This window comes from Ptychodera flava, chromosome 17, assembly GCF_041260155.1.
Source record: "Ptychodera flava strain L36383 chromosome 17, AS_Pfla_20210202, whole genome shotgun sequence".
Taxonomy (NCBI): Eukaryota; Metazoa; Hemichordata; class Enteropneusta; family Ptychoderidae; genus Ptychodera; species Ptychodera flava.
In genome coordinates, this window is record NC_091944.1 from 25,834,037 (window position 1) to 25,853,634 (window position 19,598).

General features: G+C 36.8%; 1 protein-coding gene across 3 annotated transcripts; it reads left to right on the forward strand.

Moving 5' to 3' along the window:
• The first annotated feature begins 2,621 nt into the window (after window positions 1-2,621).
• Window positions 2,622-12,909, forward strand: LOC139115882 (uncharacterized). Of its 3 annotated transcripts, none has more exons than XM_070678289.1 (6): window positions 2,622-4,358; window positions 6,267-6,400; window positions 7,283-7,914; window positions 8,511-8,685; window positions 11,469-11,601; window positions 12,575-12,909. In XM_070678289.1, the coding sequence occupies exons 2-6, from the start codon at window positions 6,287-6,289 to the stop codon at window positions 12,715-12,717; spliced, it is 1,197 nt and encodes a 398-aa protein (XP_070534390.1). In that variant the 5' UTR covers window positions 2,622-4,358; window positions 6,267-6,286; the 3' UTR covers window positions 12,718-12,909. The 3 variants fall into 3 exon arrangements, with proteins under 3 accessions (XP_070534390.1, XP_070534389.1, XP_070534388.1); XM_070678288.1 differs by having other exon boundaries at window positions 2,746-2,828; window positions 12,575-12,852; XM_070678287.1 differs by lacking the exon at window positions 2,622-4,358 and having other exon boundaries at window positions 6,035-6,400; window positions 12,575-12,852.
• Window positions 12,910-19,598: the final 6,689 nt, after the last annotated feature.

Sequence of the window (19,598 nt, forward strand, 5' to 3'; positions counted from 1 at the left end):
AAAACTGCAGGTTAACATTCGATAACATTCATAATGAAATCTAGATGAACAAAAACTGCTAAAGGACTCAAAGACGGAGCTGTCAAATTCTTGAATTTGATGACCAGCATGTTGCTAGTGGTTCAGCACCACCACATGCAATTCCACCTCCTGCACTTTCAACTGACAAGATCCGATCTCCAGATCATAATCCGCTATTTTGACGACCGCTGTTTTCATGCACTCTCTTGCATTACATTCGTTGCTGTTTATTCCACTTTGGGATTTCTAGAAACGTAAAGTACTTCTTAAACAGTGTTAAACAGGAACCTCCCCTCTAAAAGCCGGATTATAGTAAGTCTATGCAAATGTCAGAAATTATCGGACGTTTCCTGCTTACTCTACGGTGCCACAGTCCCTCACAGGGAATGTGAACTACTTAAAGGATGCCACAAAACTGCCGATCATGATTGTTCAAATTTTCATACGTCGAAGCGATGTATACCAAGATTTAATGCAAGAACGTATCAGTGTAACACACAAAACCAACTAGTAAATGCACCTTTAGTAAATACAATTTCAACATTCTCATGTAATGGCCATGCCATATCATGCTTCCAGACTGACTACAGTCTCGCAATAATGTTGATCAAGCCTAAAAGACAGTGTTAAGCGGCAATTTCATTACGCCATTTGTGTAGACAACGAGAATGAAAGCGAATGATTATGGAATTAAATCTCGTATCAAAACCTCGCGGTAAGGAGAATTTAAATTCGTAATTACGAGAACAAAAACTCGTAGTTAAGAGAATTAAAACTCATAATTACGAGATTCAAAACACGTAATCGCGAAAGAAGAACTCGCAATAACGAGTCATAAAAACTAATAATTACGAGAATTAAACTAGTTATTAGAGGAATCAAAAACTCGTCATTACGAAAATCAAACACTTGACATCATTGTGCGAATTTTAATAAACTCGTCCCCAGAAAACGGTCTTAAGCTTATGATTCGTCCTATAACGCCGTTTTTGGACCATAGTGAGGTGCCTTCATCAGTCGCTCTGTCCTTATATATCCCCTCAATTCGGTGTTGTATTCGTCATCTTCCCTCGAGGAGGAGAAGCCAGATTCGTTATTGACAAAGGCAATCACTAACGTCTGATATATGTTATGAAAGGCTGTTTCGAGAAACACGTTTTATTTCTTTATGTTTAACTTTTCGGCAAAAAACTGCAACCGAATGATGCAATATGAGGCTGATACGATGCAGTGTATGCAAATCTTAATGCAAAACACACTGACACCCCCTGCATTGAGCATTTCGAAAAAATGTTTAACCCAATGGCCAAAGTAAAAAAACAGGGTGACCTCCTCTTATGAATCCACAGCCCAAAGGCTGAAGAAAATGACCAGTCCCTTAGTGTATCTGTTGTTTCCCCTAATTGTCCACCAGACAATATCTCCAGAGCATTCTCTCCCGAGCATATTATATCATCATATCAACTTTAGCATCAACTTTGTCAAATCCATATCCACAATGAATTTCTCATTGGTTTGGAACTTTCTTTATTTTGCCTGTCTCCATTGTTTCTGCCACCACTCATTAAACAAAGCCAAGATGCAATCTGTCACTCAATCGGTAATAGAATCAACCAAACTAGTGAGATTGCTAAGTAGAGCAAAAATCATCTGGCAAAGGAAATCCAAAGCCGCAATGACACCATTTACAGCAAGCATCGGGCGCCTAATAATGATATATAAGAGATATATGTATATATATATCACCTACATCTGAATTTTTGACACCAGTGCTACATGTTTATTTTGTCAGCAAATCCCGTGAAAGGCCGGTTGTTATGATAACAATTTATGATTTAATAGATTCAAAATTGAAAAATGACACGACGACACCAAATGTTAGCTTAATACCATTTCATTTTAGTGTTTCTCTTGGTTTCCCCGGGCACAAACAACATGAATGATTTATGTTGCAATTTTTGAGGTATGGCTACTTTTTTCGTTACATTGACTGGACTGTATAACGAGAAGATATTAAATACTGATATTATGGTTAATGTGCACTACCAGCCGGCAACCATTGGTGAAATAAAAGAAAAAAAAATACAATATAGTGCTTCATTAATTTATTGATAGACGATTAAAGTAGCCATATCAGCATGTCGACAAAATCGTTTTGGAACTACAGCGTGATCACTCCAAACCTCCATTAATTTTCCGATAAGAACCAATCAACAATAGTCACGCGGCATACGTGGGTAGCCGTCTGCTACTAAGGTAACCGTTGAATAACGCATCAGTTAACTACAAATAAGGGGACAATACAGGGATCACGTAATCACGAGAACTAAACTCTTGTAATTACGAGAATGGAAAACTCGGAATTATGAGAATTGAGATCTCGTAATTACAATTTTTTCTTGCAAAAATGGCACGAATACGCTTTATGAATATCTGAGTCTGTTTTGTATTTCAGAAATGAGCCTCAGCTACATTATAGTCATTTTGTTTATTTAAGTCGATCATTGTCAGTCAACTTGTCCGTTATCCATAGGCCCTGTGGTGTCCGGCGCCCACTATGAGTATGAGTGTCCTATGAGGGCGCTCTAGTCTCCTTCGGTATTGTGGTATTGATAAGCAGCGGGGTCGGAAGGCCTCCCAAATAAAGGCAGTTCAGTCTGTATATTTCCGCATGACATTTTATTATTCAGGCGACACAACATTGGCGACGAGGATGGTATCGTCCGAACTCTAACTGGTACCTCGCCAGAGACTGAAAGAACAGCTGGTAGACAAGCACAGACGTCAACAAACTTCAGTCAGTAAAAGTAAGTGCGCAATAGATCCAAGATGTTGACCGCATGTGAGTTACCGCCATTTCCTAAAGTCGAGTTAAAATCGGAGCTGAGCACTGTAGGCATACGATGGAAAAATGGATCAAACGGTTCGAAAATCTGACACTTGCTCTAGATATTAAAGATGCTACGCATAAGAAGCCTTACTTCTGCACTACGCTGAGTCCTTATATATAACTACTTTTTCGACTCATGTTGGTCTAAGATGATACAAGTGTTTGAATTTTGGTGTGACGTCTGCAGCTGAAGTGTTCCAAAATAACATTGAGCAAGCTCAACAAGGCTTACCTGGTGTCAGAAATATAAATGATGACATCATCGTCACAGGCACTGATGAGAAAAATCACTATGAACACCTGAAAGCAGTCTTTAAGCGAATCCGCGAGAAGAATCTCACACTTAATGCAGAAAAGTGTAGATTCAATAAAAGCTCGCTTGAATACTATGGAAATATCTTCTCTGAAGATGGAGTGTCACCTGACCCAAAAAAGGTGTTAGTGATACAGAATGCAAGTCCCCCTACAAACCAGAGTGTAATAAAGAGCCTGCTGGGAATGGCAAGTTATTGTTCAAGATTTATCCCAGACTTTGCCACAATAACCCATCCCCTCAGAGAACTAACAAAGAAAGATGTCAAATGGAAATGGACTGAAGCACACCAAAATTCATTGGATGCATTGAAATGAGAGTTAAGCAGCGACACAGTCATGCGTTACTATGATCCATCCAAACACACCGACCTTATCGCAGATGCAAGCCCAGTTGGCTGGGAGCAATACTGACTCAAAAAGACACACTCGAAAATCCTGCACGTATTTTAGCATGTGCCAGTAAAGCACTCACTCCAGTGGAGCAATGCTATTCGCAAACCGAGCGGGAAGCCCTTGCTCTTGTATTGGCCTGTGAGCATTTTCACCTGTATTTATATGGCAACAACTTCACCATGATTACTGATCATAATCCTCTTGAAGCAATATTTAGCAATCCACGGTCCAAACCAACAGCTCGCATAGAAAGATGGAATTTGAGATTACACCCATATGATTACATGATTGTGTATAGAGCAGGCAAAGACAATCCAGCAGATTATATCTCTAGATACCCAGTATGTTTGCAAGATGAACCAAGTAGCAGAGCCACTAAAGTATCAGAAGAGTACATACAGTTTGTAACAGAAAATGCTGTACCAAAAGCCATGGCCTTACTCTAAGTCCAAGAAGCTACCAGTACAGAAGGTAACAGAATATATCAGAAATGGCAAGTGGAAACATGTCCCGAAAGACCACAGTGGTGAAGTAAAAAGCGAAGCCTTTATTGCAATCAGTAAGGTGCATAGAGAGCTGACAGTCACATCTGAACATGGCATAATTCTGCGTGGCACCAGAATTGTCGTCCCGTGGCATCACAATTGTCGTCCCAGAAAGTCTCCAAGCTCATGCCATATCACCAGCGCATGAAGACCATCAAGGCATAGTAAAAACTAAACGTCTGTTACGGGAAAAGGTATGGTTTCCCAATATTGATAGACAAGTCGAAGTAGCCATAGCCAATTGCATTCCATGTCAAGCATCGATCAGTGAGAACCAGTCTGAGCCATTGCACTGTCTGAGCCCTGGCTGAAAGTTGATGTTGACTTTTGCGGACCTTTTCCGTCCGGAGATTACTTACTAGTTGAGTAAGTAGAGATGTATTTCCACTGAGCGCTCTCTGACTGTCAGGCAGACTGTGGAGAAGATTTGCTACGATTATCCCGGCTACGGAATAATCGTGTTCAGCTAGGACTGTGATTTTATCCATGAAGACAAATTGCCATTAAATATTCAGACAAAACGTAAAAATGAAAAGCTCAAATCCTCCCTAGAGTGTAACAGGAAGTGTTTACCCCTTGATAAACTATCGTTTCAGGGGAATTCAAAAAAAATCCTACCCAGTGTACGCAAAATTAACTGCGTCATCAGTAATCCTAGTCCGTACACCCAAAACCGTGTACATTCCCAAAATCCAGTGCAGCGAATATGAATATGAGCCGGCAAAGTCAAAATGTATCTTATGGTAGCGTGGCATCTTCATGTTCCTCATTTTAGGAATAAAAATTCCTTCCATGTTCCTCCGAATAAAGACACTATAAAAATAAAGCTCTTGAAAATTACAACCACTTCGATTTGAATTTGCTACTTTGGATCTGAATAATGTGAAGTGTTTTTGCCACGTCTACAACAAAATTTTTCGATTTCCTCATAGTTTGCAAAAAAAAACATACTTTCCTATAGTTTGATTGAGACAAGGAAACCTGACTCTTTTTGTGGTCCAATTTATTCAGTGAACCTGCTTTGGAGATGTCAGAAATTTGTCTTTGTCAATAGCTACTAATTATGTATTAGTTTAGAAGTATTACAAGCCATGTCTCATCTCCGTCGTTCTAAAGATTCCCATCGTTGTTTTTTAAAAATATGTCACTCAAAAGGCATTACGCTTATGCACCCTTAACAAATATACTAATTGAGAGCCTGTCTAGAATTCTTAATCGCAACAGTGAAACATGTTTTTATATTAATTTGCTTATTTTAATTTAAGCCTGAAATATCAGTATGTCGATATAAATCCCTTTAAATCCAATTAATATTCCGATCCATAGAATATAGTTATGTGGCAAATACGTTCAAGCTGTTTCGTATTACGAGAATCCTTGTGACAGTTCACTATGAATGCGGGCACAATACTGTTTACTCACAAGAAGCCAAATATGCTATTACTGACATCAAGGATGAGAAGAGAGAGAGAGAGAGAGAGAGAGAGAGAGAGAGAGAGAGAGAGAGAGAGAGAAGAGAGAGAGAGAGAGAGAGAGAGAGAGAGAGAGAGAGAGAGAGGACAGACAGAGGGGAGAGAGGGACACAGACATAACACACATATGTATTTATATATATAATTTATTTATATATAATATATATATATATATATATATATATATATATATATATATATATATATATATATATATATTAATTGATTATCGGTTGATAAATAAAGATGATTTTGTTATGCGTAGATAATTCATTAAGGGACGCCTATACAGAACAGGTTGCCTAGCATTTGTCAGATTTATGCAAAGGTTTAATAGGCTGTCTTCATTAATACGGGACAGGTTGCCTTAAGCCATATGTCATATTCGTATCCTGATCAAATCTTTGCAAAGGTTAAAGGGTAGCGTTTGGGTCGGGTATCGCAGATGCTCCACCTAAAAAGAATGATTGTATCGTTCTCCATATTTCTTTATGTTCAACAGCTACCTCTCTTTGGAAATCACTCAGACCATGCTGCTTAGAGGCTTTGTTGCAATTATTTCAGCCTCAATTGTAATTTGCGTTTTTACGTTGTTCTGGATAAATATTGATTATGATCATTTTGGAATAGGCTACCTACCACGACCGAAGATGACACTGACTCCAGAGAAAACCGAAAACAAAAACACCTATGGTATGAAAGACACAAGAATTAATGTGAGCTCATCGACTCCAATGAAGTGGCAGCAGACAGCTTTTAAATCTGTAAGTGTAAACAATGTTTTAAGCAGTAATTTTGTCGTTTGGTTTTATATAGTGATATGACTGCCTCTTTAATTGCTTTATTTTTAGTACTTCAAAATTAAGTTTTGAAGTCATGCAATCTAAGGTAATTGATGGTTTGAAGCTTCTATTGATGTGTATTCGCTATGTACATATTCTGCGGAACTCTTCTTCCTCTCCTTTAAGGTGAGGCGCTGACGAATCTTTCTATCAGGAATATCAAGATCTATTTTGCAAACTTACCGACATGTATTCAATGAAATTCGGTGGTTTATTTTGTGTAATGCGTCATCGACAGCACATGTTACTTTCAGGCACCGTTTGTGAAAACGTCCCTGCACTTCACAAGCTTCCCAAAGAGTTCTCTCGTTTAATTAGTCTGGCCAATACTAAGCATGTAAAAGTTAAAGCGGTGAAATTCGTTTCTTCGCTTCGATAAAGTGTGTATGTGCGATGTATGATAGTGAGCTTGGTACGTGAGTGCTTCACGAACTCTACAACGTGTTGGGCGGTCTCAGTCAGAAAAATGTAACAACTTAGCCGGCTATTGAACCACTCTTTTTTGGGAGTGGAGATTTAGCCGAGCGGTTCTCTCTGTGGCCTCTCAGCTAGGCGACTGATGCCGTATGTTGTGGGTTCGAATCCGATTGAAAACTAGCCGTATGTATTACTTCCTTGCAACAAGTATCACACATAAAGACAATGTCACATCGTTGCGTATCACTGTTATACATATTGTACTTACATTAGCCTCATTAACATGAAGATAGGTTTTTACATTTGTCTTATACAGAAGCGTTTGGACTGTTGCTTTTATAGTTAAATTTAGCAGGCTACTTTCAATACGTCTTATTACGTCCGCAGGTCAATACAACTTCATCTACACGCTTTCTGCTGTATATCAGTGCCATACATCGCGGTGGCCCAAACTGTCAGTACGGTCATTTTAGATCTGCTGTGCAATACGCTGTCATGCAAAATCGTTCTTTGGTGAACTCAGTCGTGTTTTATGAACATCGTATGTTCGCTGCACACGAACAAGCGACAGACACAAGGACACTAGAAGAGACATTTGATGTCAACCAGTTGAAGACAATTGTGAATATGATCTCTCTGGAAGAATTCAACGCAAATTGCAACAAAACAGTTGAAACTCTCTTAACATCTCCTAAAGGCGGAAGGCGTGTTATGCATGCGTATTCAATTTCTGCAGAACTTTATCGTTCTGCTTTCGGTGTAGCACTACCAGATTACGAACAGCTACCGGCAACAAACGATCAATTCATAGAACAACTTGAAGCAGCGTCTTCGATGAACTGTGTTGGAGTTTGGGCCCTACACTTTGGAGGTCTTTCCGCACGGACTACTGGTGAAAAAGTCATCGAGCATCTGGTACCGTCACTAGGTATACAGCATGCAGCGGAGAGCATTCGTAACAATGTATTGAAGGGACGGCCATACCTTGCCATTCATTGGAGGAACAAGCCGAATGAACTGTAAATAAGCTTTTAATAAATAGTAAATAAGAATTTCGATCTAAGCAATTTGAAGTTGTGTACAGTCAGCAAAATGATCTTGCAACGGTTTATAATAGCAGGTATCGGAATTAAATATGATGAATCATGATTAGTTTCTCTCCTTACTTTTGGTGTTTGGTAAGTTTAGTTAGACATTTTCATCAGTTTACGAGACTATTTTTTCACATTGCTATGGGGAAACTAAATCATGTTATAAATTCTAAAAACTCGAAACTTAAATAGTATATTTCGATTTACTTTATGAGCTTTGGAAATATAAAGCCAATTTCAATGCTGTTAATATGACTATGCGTTTAACATAACGAAAACTATGACGTAAATATGACGTAAAAATGTAAATTCATGTAATGTCTTGCCCAGAGTCGATTGCCTACACTTGCGGTGTATTCTAAAGAAGAAACGTGAACAATATATAGTGTCGAGTACTTTAGCTTTGTGGAAATATTTTAAAGCTGACATTGCAAAAGATTATGTTATGTTATTGCTTCATACAGAAATTGGACCTTCTTTTATTTCTCTACACAAAGCTTGTCGATTTTGATTATGTTTTGTAGATACAAAGCAATGTGTGAAGATGTCGACAGTGGTCATAACAAAAAATGTGAATACTACAGGCGGGACCTTGGGCTAATGATGAATCTAACGCGCAACATTGCTAACTCTATTCAAAATTTCATGAAAACCAACAATTTAACACAAGTGTACGTTGCTACTCCACCTATCTCAACGGTAAGTTCTTGAAATCTATTACGCTGACTCAATATTTTGTATTCCATAATGTAGATTAATGTACACTATTGTATAGGATTATTTTAAATGCCACTGTCCGATGTTTGTTGGAGGTATGAAAACTTATAACACCACAATACTGAGTATAGATGTGTAGAGATTTTCTGAGAGGGGCAAAACAACTTATTGGAGATGACCTGATTCAAGATTCTAAAAAGTGTGCAGTAGTAAATAATATCATACTAATGAACCTTCCAATGCTCAAACTCAGTGTATCCCGCCAGACAAAATCAACCGGCGACGCCTGGCATATGATTCGTCTAACATTCTCACAATAAGCTATAATGTGAAGAGGGTTTTGAAACGTAGAGTATGAGTGTATGTAGCATTTGTGATATATGGAAAAATTAGGTAGTACGCCCTTCGAAATAAAAGTCTTAAACTTTTATTCCAAACTTTCCGTAATCAACCTCAAACCCTTTCCTTTCACTCTCAAGAATGAAAAGCGTACATCATCGTAAAAAATATGGAACTGTAAAATATTTACCGACAGGCGATTTCAAAATGACCACCATCCCTGTTTTAACTCTATTGGCAACATGATTTTTGATTTTCAAGAAACTGAGCTTATGAAACTATTAATTACCCTATGATCTTAATATTACAGCCCTGAGAAGTGGTAAGCCATGTTGTTGATTTTTTATCAAATTGTTTTGCACAAACAGTCAACCTCAAAAATAATACATAAGCAGATGGAAAAGCGAACATAAAATACTCACGATCATAAGCTATTTTTACATGAAAGTCCTAATACCTATACCTATCATTGTATTCAAAAAGAATTCATGAGCACTATTGACATTTAACAAATAAAGGAACAAAATAACATTAGTAAAAGCAGCAAAACCCTAAAGAAACTTCATCGAACTGATTGTTGGACTTTTTGACAAGAACACTGTGTATTTACTTTTTGTTTGAGAGCACAATTTGAGTCAAAATTCTAAAGATAAGTAATAAATTATTCTATAATAGTAATATACTTTGTAATACACATTTAATATACAATCCTGAAACCAAATCGGAGAGGCCTTACCTTAGAGTCCAAATAGTTTATAAACAGAAATATATTTACGTTACGTTTTACATGAGTACGGCTGCAGACAAATACGTAAGACCATGTATTATGTTATGCATTAAGTGTTGTAAATATGCAACTCTTTCTTCAGCTGAAAGACAGCCTAATTGCTACCGTGGTCAAAGTTAGTTTTGGTATGACCCATATTGTTAATGAGACCTGTTTCAAACCTTGTCTGATATCCGACTGAATTTAATGAAATAAATGCTTATTACAAAGATTTTTTTCCATTCGAAAAGACACAACTTTATAACTTTGCGAAACCACAGATAACACCCACTCTGGCCAGTGGTACCCTATGACCGTGACGGATCTGTCGCTTTTCTTAAATATTTGCACCACTTTAGCACACTTAAATTAAGCATTGTACACGTTTAAGGGTCTGAAAATCTGTTACGAGGTTCTACCGATAATAAACATATAGAACTCTTTTTGTATTTCGTTAGAATAAGAACCATGTTATTTAGTTTTCGTTTTACAAGCAAAATATTTACAGTAAGGTTTTTAAAGGTATTTTGCGGCAACTCCATTCTGATAAACATTCAAAAAATCTTGCAATTATTTGCCATGGGATTTCTTTTTCCTTATATTAACCGTTTTCACCAAAGCTCCCTTTATTTGATTTTTAACATAATGCGTTCAAAATTTTTATGTTTGAAATCGGACACTTAATTGTCAGAGGAACTGAACAAATTTTAGTACAAATTATTTTTGTTTTTGTTAAACAAATCTAAAATTACATATCACATTTTTATCTTGGAAGACTTAGTTTTTTTCTTTCCATTTGTATCATTTATTGAAAAGTCGAAAAAAAAAGAATATTTCGTCTTTTTCCATGAAATAAAAATTGCATGAAAAGTATTTCAATTATAATTAAATTTTCACTTAACAGGTTTGATACACGCTGTGCACGTATCCACATCAGCACTGAGTAGAACAAGCTAGTGGCCTGAACATGATACATTAGTTTATCGGCAAGATTAAGACATGCTCTGGTGACGAGTCACACGCATGATAGCCTCGAAATAGATATGAAATTAACATTTCCAAATAAATTTTATATTGCACTGCTCTGCCATTTTTCGTTTATTAAGTGTGCACACGTTGCTTGCCCTTTTGTATGTTCACAGTAAAGAATAGTTATAAAATATATTTCCACGTTTATTTTGAGTCGGAGCTCTAATTGAATGTCAGATTGTTGTGGAATATTTGAGAGACGATTGTTTGAATGTGATGAAGCTGTTGTTGTGTTTGGTCAGTAATTTTTGTTTATACAGGATTAAGTAAACTAAATTGCATAAAAGAAATTATATTTGAAGCGTTTGGGCATGTGAAGTGGTCCTCGACTCTCTATTGTCCCCTGCCCTGTAGCTTTTGTCTTCATAATATTTTATTAATTGTTTGGTACGCTTTTCTCGACAACAATCACAAATAATAGTAATACATATGTAAATTTATTCTTGCTGCATGATAAAACAGCTAGCTTATTTCATACATTTCCAATTCCAGATGCTCTCTTTGCAAAAATCAACATTCTCGTTTTAGTACATAGCACACTCCATGAGTCGTTGATCACAGGTATTGTTTGAATATGTTTACTTTTACAAGCAATTTGTTTTCAAGGACAGTGTACCCTTATGTTTTGTAGAACTTCGTGCGAGTACTCAGGAGTCTAGGGGTCGCAGATACCTTTTCTGCTGAAAATATCACAAATGACAGACATGCTGAAGAGAAGAACGACCCTTATATATGGTCTCTTATCGAACAAGACCTCTGCGCAAGTAAGTTTACATGTACAAATTTTAATGTTTAGGTAAAACAATTCTCTACCACTCAAGCTTACTTATAAGAACTATGCATTATATGAACAACGATTCAATGCACCATCGCATTTTATTAGATCAGTCTATGCAAAGGAGTCTGTGCAAAGTTATCTATCAATTTTTCGTTACCAATCTACCAGATTTAAAGATATCTGAAATTCAAAATGGCCGCTTTGCCCTGTGTTATCCATGTACAAAAACGTTATTTTCGAGTTTTGCAAAATTCAGACGGGGAAACATAGTTGATACTAGACAGTGCCGAGAATTCATGGTTTCCAACTGCGAGCATTAGTCAAGTTTTGATGCCAGTTGCCAGTTTAAGTCTACTTATCCGACATTAGGACGACAGTGCTGCGTTTCATTTGATGTGAGGGGAGTACAACTTCAATGTTTTCAGCACTATGGAAATCATTATATACATTGTCTTACACTACGTGAAAAGTAGTTGTTTCAATCCTTTACGCTCTAGATGATCGGTCTTCCACTATGAAATGCAATGGCAACGTTTTCAGCATACAAATGTACATGTTGTCTTACATACTACTTAAGAATGCTTTTATTTGCAAGAACATTTTGCCTTTGATGAAATATATACTCTGAAATTAATTACATTTTTGTCACAAACACCTCGTCTCGTAAAGCTCTTTAAAATATAGATGTTATATTAAAGTAAAGTCATTAAAATGTCTTTTTTGTCAAAAAGTGCAGTTAAATATTGTCACCTAGAAAAGTTAGTGAAGGCGAAGCCACTTTTGAAGAACAGAAATTGAGTTGTTGACGGAACGTCCGTAGTTACTAAATAGACTATTTTTGTTTTACATATGGCGATCTGCAAATGCAGATATTCGTGGCACTTGAATATTCCGTGATAATGATTCTCATTCATAGGAAAATAATAATTAGTTCATGTTGTTATTTTTTGTCTTCGCAGATGCCGACGTATTTATTGGGCACTACAACAGTACTTGGTCTCGGAGAGTTCATGACAGAAGGTTGGGAAACATGGCTAAATATCTGACAATTAAAGACTTTGCAGCTAAGTCTTCGACTGAACTATTTAGCCGCCGTCGCTAGCGTGAAAACAAAATCAAATTGATATTTTCTTGCTTCTTGTATTAGTTGTAGTAGTAGTAATAGTTGTAGTTGTAGTAGTGGTAGTAGTAGCAGCAGCAGCAGCAAGCTAAAACAAACAAGTTATGAAACTCAGAAATTCAGAAAAGGTTGACCATTGTTTACTCCAAAATTGCATCATTAAAGTTCCATGTCAACATGAACAAGCAAGTCTGTGTTTTGAATCAGTTTGCAATAAACAAATTCTAGAAGTAAGTGTACTCGAAAACGGGTTTTAAAACTTATAAGGAATAAACTGGATCAATATGATGCTTTTTTATTTCTTCTCGCAAGATGAATGGCTAGCTTCGCAATAGTCGTTATATAAATGAAAAGAGAAATGGCAGGTTTACTGACTATGATATTTTTTATTGGTGGATTGATGAAATACCAGGAAATAGGAGCGTGAATTCATTGGCATAACTTAGTAAATAAGTTATTCTTGTGATAAGCTCATGAACGGTTGTATTTTCCGACACTCAAAGAGGGCATGCATAATGGAATCTTGCGTGTCACAAAGTGTGCAATTAGCATTCAAACAAAGACCAGCACGCACGATGAAGAAAGTTTCCCGTGGCGATAGTTCCATGCATAACCCTTTTTGGTGGATAGGTGAAACATGACAAGCTTTGAAGTTTGGTTTTACAGTATCTGATAAACTTAGAATATCCCCCGTACTGTGTCAACGGCATCTAGACGACGTATTGAATGCTGGACTCAAATAAGATATTTATATATCGCACCTCTTTCCAGTTTGTAAAAGGCAAGATTGAGTTCCTTTGAGTGGTACACTTCAAAATACTAGTGAGAAGGAGAAGCAGTATCAGTTGGCTGCAGATTTTCCAGTTAACTGCTGATAATGGATTCATTCTGGGATAGCATCATTTATTTCTCTGAGTATCCGAGTCAGCAGATGACGAGAACAGATATTAACTTTACTAGCAATGTCTGATGCTAACAACCAACGTTTCTCATGAGTATCAATCAAATCACCGATTGTAGTAATTCCACCGCGTACAAAACAAACTTTATTACTGTCACACACATTGTAAAGTTGTGGGATAAGCGGTTTATAAAAGAGCGGTTCCTTCGAAATCAAATAGATGTCATCAGAATTTCCTTTGCGTATTTTTTCAGTCGACTCCCAACACGTAAGGAGTTCTCGATGAAATTTTGGAAGAATAACACTGTTAAATAAAATTCAATTTGTTAAGAGTAAATGTTCCCTGTACGTAGCTGACCGACAGTACTGAAATAGAAGTCTGTATAAAGAAAAGTAGGATGTGGAGAGTGTCCTTATAGATAACGCTGTAGATATCTCAAGCGGAGTGAGTTAAGACGTGTAGAAAGATGAACCAAATCTTTACCTCCTTTATCAAGAGGTAAGCAACCTCTCTTGGTAGGAATCAAATGATTGCCTTGCCGTACTAGGAGAAAATCCAAGAACAGTCACTGCAGATGACACCAAGACGACACCAAGACGACACCAAACCACAATGGGCTTATCAGTCACTTCAAACTAAATTGCATACATTTAAGGACAACTTTTCCTGGAAAACATATTCATTAGTTGTACCAAATACGGCTAGTTTTCAATCGGGTTCGAACCCACAACATACGGCATACATTTTAATGAATAAATCAGTACGTTTAATAACGTCTAAAGCGATACCTATTAAAGCATGAGGACTAAACGATATTCATAAGTTATTTATTGTCGTTTCTTATGAGGTCTAGAAATATATCTGGCCGTACTTCTACATATGTAATTAGCTAAAAACTCAAGTTTCTGTCTGATAGTACTACCCACTAAACATATGCCTAAAATGAAAACTAGACGAATTAAAACTGCTCAAAGACTCAAAGACGGAGCTGTCAAAGCCTAAAATTTGTTGACCAGCATGTTGCTAGTGGTTCAGTACCAACACATGCAGTTCCACCTCCTGCACTCTCAAATGACCAACATCAGATCTCCAGGTCATAGTCTGCTATTTTGACGAATGCTTTTCTCATGCACTCTCTGGCATTGCATCCGTCGCTGTTTATTCCACTTTGCGATTCCTAGAAATGTGAAGTATTTCTTTAACAGTGTCAAACAGGAACCTCCCCTTTAAAAGCCGGATTACAGTAAGTCTATGCAAATATCAGAAATTCACGCCACTAATCGGACGTGTCACGGTTACTCTACGGTGCAACAATCCCTCCACAGGGCATGTGCTCTACTCAAAGGACGTGTTGTCTTTGGTCTCAGAATCCCGTAATTTTGTCATGTTTACCGCTCAAATTGTCATTGAATCTTGACCTGTGAATATATAGCGACTACAGGAGAGGAAAATAAACTGAAAAAATGTGCCTTTGTCAGAGAACGGATATGTTCCGAACCGTGTGCCCTGAACGATCATTTGACAACATTAATTTTGTAGATGTCATGAAACTGCTAATTATGATTGTTCAAATTTTCATACGTCCAAGCGATGTTTACCCAGATTTAATGCAAGAACGTATTAGTGCAGCACGCAAACCGCTTGTAAAAGTACCATTGCATAAACGACCAACGGTACACTTTTTTTCTCTCTAGACTAAGTAGTAGTCGTCAGAAAGACCGTGTGGCATGTGGTCCTGAGAAGGATCGTTTTTGTGGTGTCTTTTTTGTGGTCGTAGCCAAAAAGGTTCCCCACCAACTTACATTTCTTCCGTAACCACGTTTTTTTTGAGACGTAATAAATGATGAAAATGACTGACGTCATTTCAGTGGAAGTACGCGAGTAAGCTTTTATAGGTGCCGAAGGCGACATGCTATTGTCGCGCAGTGATCATACCATACATGTAGATTGTCTTCAGCACTGCTCGAGAAAATCTTTTGGGCATATATCTATTTTAACTTAAGTTTTAGTGCTGCATTTCGTCTTAGCAACAACGTGTAACATTTATTACCAAATGTGTATGCATGCCACAATGGTAAGAAAAAACAAGTATAAAAATCTCGTTATTAGAAGATTTATGTTCTCGTAATCATGCTCGGAGATTTGATTCTCGTAATAGCGAGTTTTGATTATCGACATCACTTTATTGTGATATTTCAGCTCATCGAATAGTATTATCATGGACTCTTGGGGGTTCTGTTTTATTGCGCTCCAGTAAGTGTCTATTTTTATAATTAGCTGTGTTGTCGATGAAAGAGAATGCAAATCGCTACAAGGCATGAGTCCTTGGCCACTAGCGGCACTACACCAACAATGCAACATGCCAGAAGTCAATCAACAATTACATAACAATTGTAAGACGTGGGCACACCACTAAGTAGTTGTTTGAAGGGTGAGAGCTGCAATTGGTCGGAATTACATGATCATGCTCACTGTGTCGGCAGTTCACCGTCGTCCACAATGTGTTGCTGAATGTGGTGGTGTCGAAGTCACTTACAACCACAGCTAAGCTGAGCTAGGCCGGGAAGATCATATCCCTCGTGTCATGATATCATGACACGAGAGAAATGCGAAGTCGTTGGCCTGAATTTTCACCGAAATATCAGAATATGATTCTCACTGGAATCAGTTTTCTGTTATGGATGTGTCACAGTGTTTTACCTGCACTACCTAGTTACAGTGTTTGACCTACACCAACCCATCACGCTTTCTGCTGTATCAACAGCGCTATCATTCCTGTCCGGTCACATCTACACTGTAAAGTTATTGTTCAAGGATAGAACACCAATTAAACGCCTTTTTGTAACACTTTTTGAACGCGTCTAGACGTTCAGAAATTTAACACTACGTGTTCAACCAACGTCCAGTTTTTGAAAACCGTGTGCAGATTTTGAACACTATGTGTTCATCAGATATTATATTGAACACATGGTGTTCCATATCTGAACACACGTTGCACATGAAATGTGTTCAAAAAATTGAACGCATTTACGCGTTCAAAGGGCTGTAACACTTTTTGAACGCATGGACGCCGTTCAACGATAAGTGTGTTAATAGATTGAACACATGATATGCACTTATTGAACACATTAACTTTTGGCGTTCAGGGGTGTTCAAGCCTGGAAATAACATAACGGACCACTGATATTCAGTAAAGTTATTTTATTCTAAAAATATACAAAAAATTAGTTGAGTAAAATACAATTATTTAGTGTAAAATTGAAAATAAACATGGTCACTTGTAAAGTTTGTCAGAGGAAAACACCAACGGTGTAAACACCTTCCTATCAAAACATAAACAAAAGAAATCTTTATAAACACTGTCGATCGTTTTCAAAATATATGAACAAAGTAATGACAAACAGGTTTGACTTCAATATTGTGGATTTCGTTATATGTTAAAACTTATAAAACTTAAAAAATATATATTTTGAAAAAGCTCAAAATCTGGCGTAATTATTGTGTTGAAAACACGTATTCGTATGAAATGTTTACTCCGTTTTTGTAAGATAGTTTAAGACATTTCCTCTTGTACGTTGGGTTCGAGTCCCGGTTGATACCATCGTATTTGTATAGACAATTGCAAACTTGGAAAAAGGCTAGTCAAGGCTTCTCTGATGTACATGGTACATAGTTGTCCACACTAAAGTAAACACAGCATGTCAAGTTGTAACAAAGTGTCACAGTTAAGACACAACATGCAGAAAGTGGGTAAAGGGGTCCTTGGAAGTGTAAAACCAATTTTCTTGTCCAACAAAGTCCTTAATTAAAGCCCCAGTGCTGCTAACTTTCGATGATTTTTCATTATTTTTATTTTATAAATCAATTGCAACTTCTTATTCTACTCCCAAAGAATGTTAGAACACCCACTTTTACTTGTAAACTTAGCGTCTATATGTTTAAAATGCATGAATATTGTTTACATTTGAATTCTAGTCCGAACCAGAAGTCAGTTTTCAACAATAACAATGCAGTTTACAACCATAGGGGCTGAGTTGACAAGATGGATACTGTGTATATCAACATTCTTTGGGGAGAAGAACAAGGATTAATGGTTCACATTCAAAATAAAAATGGTGAAATTATCAACAAAAGTTAGCAGCACTGGGGCTTTAACGGAAAGGTTTGTCTGTTATGAATATCTTTAAATAAAGCCTGAAATAAATAAGTGACATTTCAAAACTCTACTTCTCAGAAATTGAAAACACATTAACTAATTTTGACTTCGTTCATAAGTTTTCTTCTGTATGTCAATAAGCATTTGCTGTTGAACCTGGAAATTTCAGTCCTTACTAAAATTCACTTGTAAAAGGAAAACTGCAGTCTAAAACCAATGGCAACAACCTAAATGTTAGCCCTTTCAACACCAATATAGCAATACAACAAGCGACTTAGACGTCGAAAGAGCTCGCAGTGTTATGTAAAGGATCTCTGACAGCTCAATTCGGAATGGCCTCACCAAAAATCGGGAATAGCTGCAAAAATACACAATTGAAGATATCACCATGATTTGGACATATCGAATTGAGATCATCCCGAAAAACATGTGTAGCAAATATCAAAGCTATCAAACGGGTAATTTTAAGATACAAATGTTTTGACCAAAAATGGTAAAATTTACCCCAAATAAAAACTTGCAGATTTCATCTTAACCTGAATATATCACATTCTGATAATTCCCTACGTCTTAAAAAATAGTCTGAAATGTCTTTTATGTCTCAAAATACAAATGTGCATATTTCTGCATCATTTGAACAATCTGAAAAAGCTATCCGCAGAGACTTATGTCAAAAATATCAAAGCTGTTCATTAACTAGTTTTGAAGAAGAATTTTAAAATGTTTTGACCAAAAACGAAAAAAATTGCCATGATAAATAAAAATTTGAATATTTCATCACAACTAGCACAAATTTTAGAAGGTCATTCTTAGAGACATGTTTACCAAATATTGAAGACGTCGAACTACCAGTAAGAGAGAAGAAGATTTTTGCCAATAAATAGCAAAATTTGCCTCAAAAATACAAATTTGCGTATTTCACCATAACTTGAACATATATGATTTGGAAATCTCTGGGAACCTATACTCCAAATATTAAAGGAATTGTACTGGCCGTCTTGAAGAAACAGCTTGGGATGTAAAAATTGAGGACGATGCCATACGTTTACCAATTAGATAAGCTCTGCGTCGCTAAAAGCAAAGCTAAAAAACATTACAAATCGAGAACAAACGACGTGTTGATCTACAATACAAAATAATCTAAGATTTGGTAGCAGGCTATGATCAACTAAATGTTACTGGAGCATAAGCCTTCAAAGACTTGACGTCTCCTTCATCAGATGCAAGGGTGCAATGAAGAATTGAAGCAGAAAGCGACAGAAAATTCAGAGTGAAAATTTCAGAAAATTCAGAAATTCATAGTGTACATTTTTCACTCTGAATTTTCTGTCGCTTTCTGCTTCAATTCTTCATTCCACCTTGCATCTGATAAGGGAGACTACACTTATTTGAAAACTTATTCTCCAGTAGCATTTAGTTGATCATAGCGTTCTACCAAAGCTTAGATTAATTCAGAACAAAAATACAGAAACTTATCAAAATTGAGTTACTGACCCTCGGAAGTTTAAATCTACATTAGAGATGAACTCAGGTTCTCAAGCTTGTTTCCAGACAGCCACCTCTACACTCATCTTCTTCAATTTCTGCACCATCAGTTTCTGTCATAACTCTTCGATTACCAGGTATATCAAACTTTTCATATCCTGAAAATAATGTAACAATAGATAATATGGCGACATGAGACTTCAAATGAAAGACAAGGGGGCCTTTTTAGGTTAAGGAAAGGGGTGACTTTGGTATACAGTGCCTCTTTTCGACTCTGTTACAAAATATTGGCTTCTTCTTGTCATCGACTAAGAAAAGTA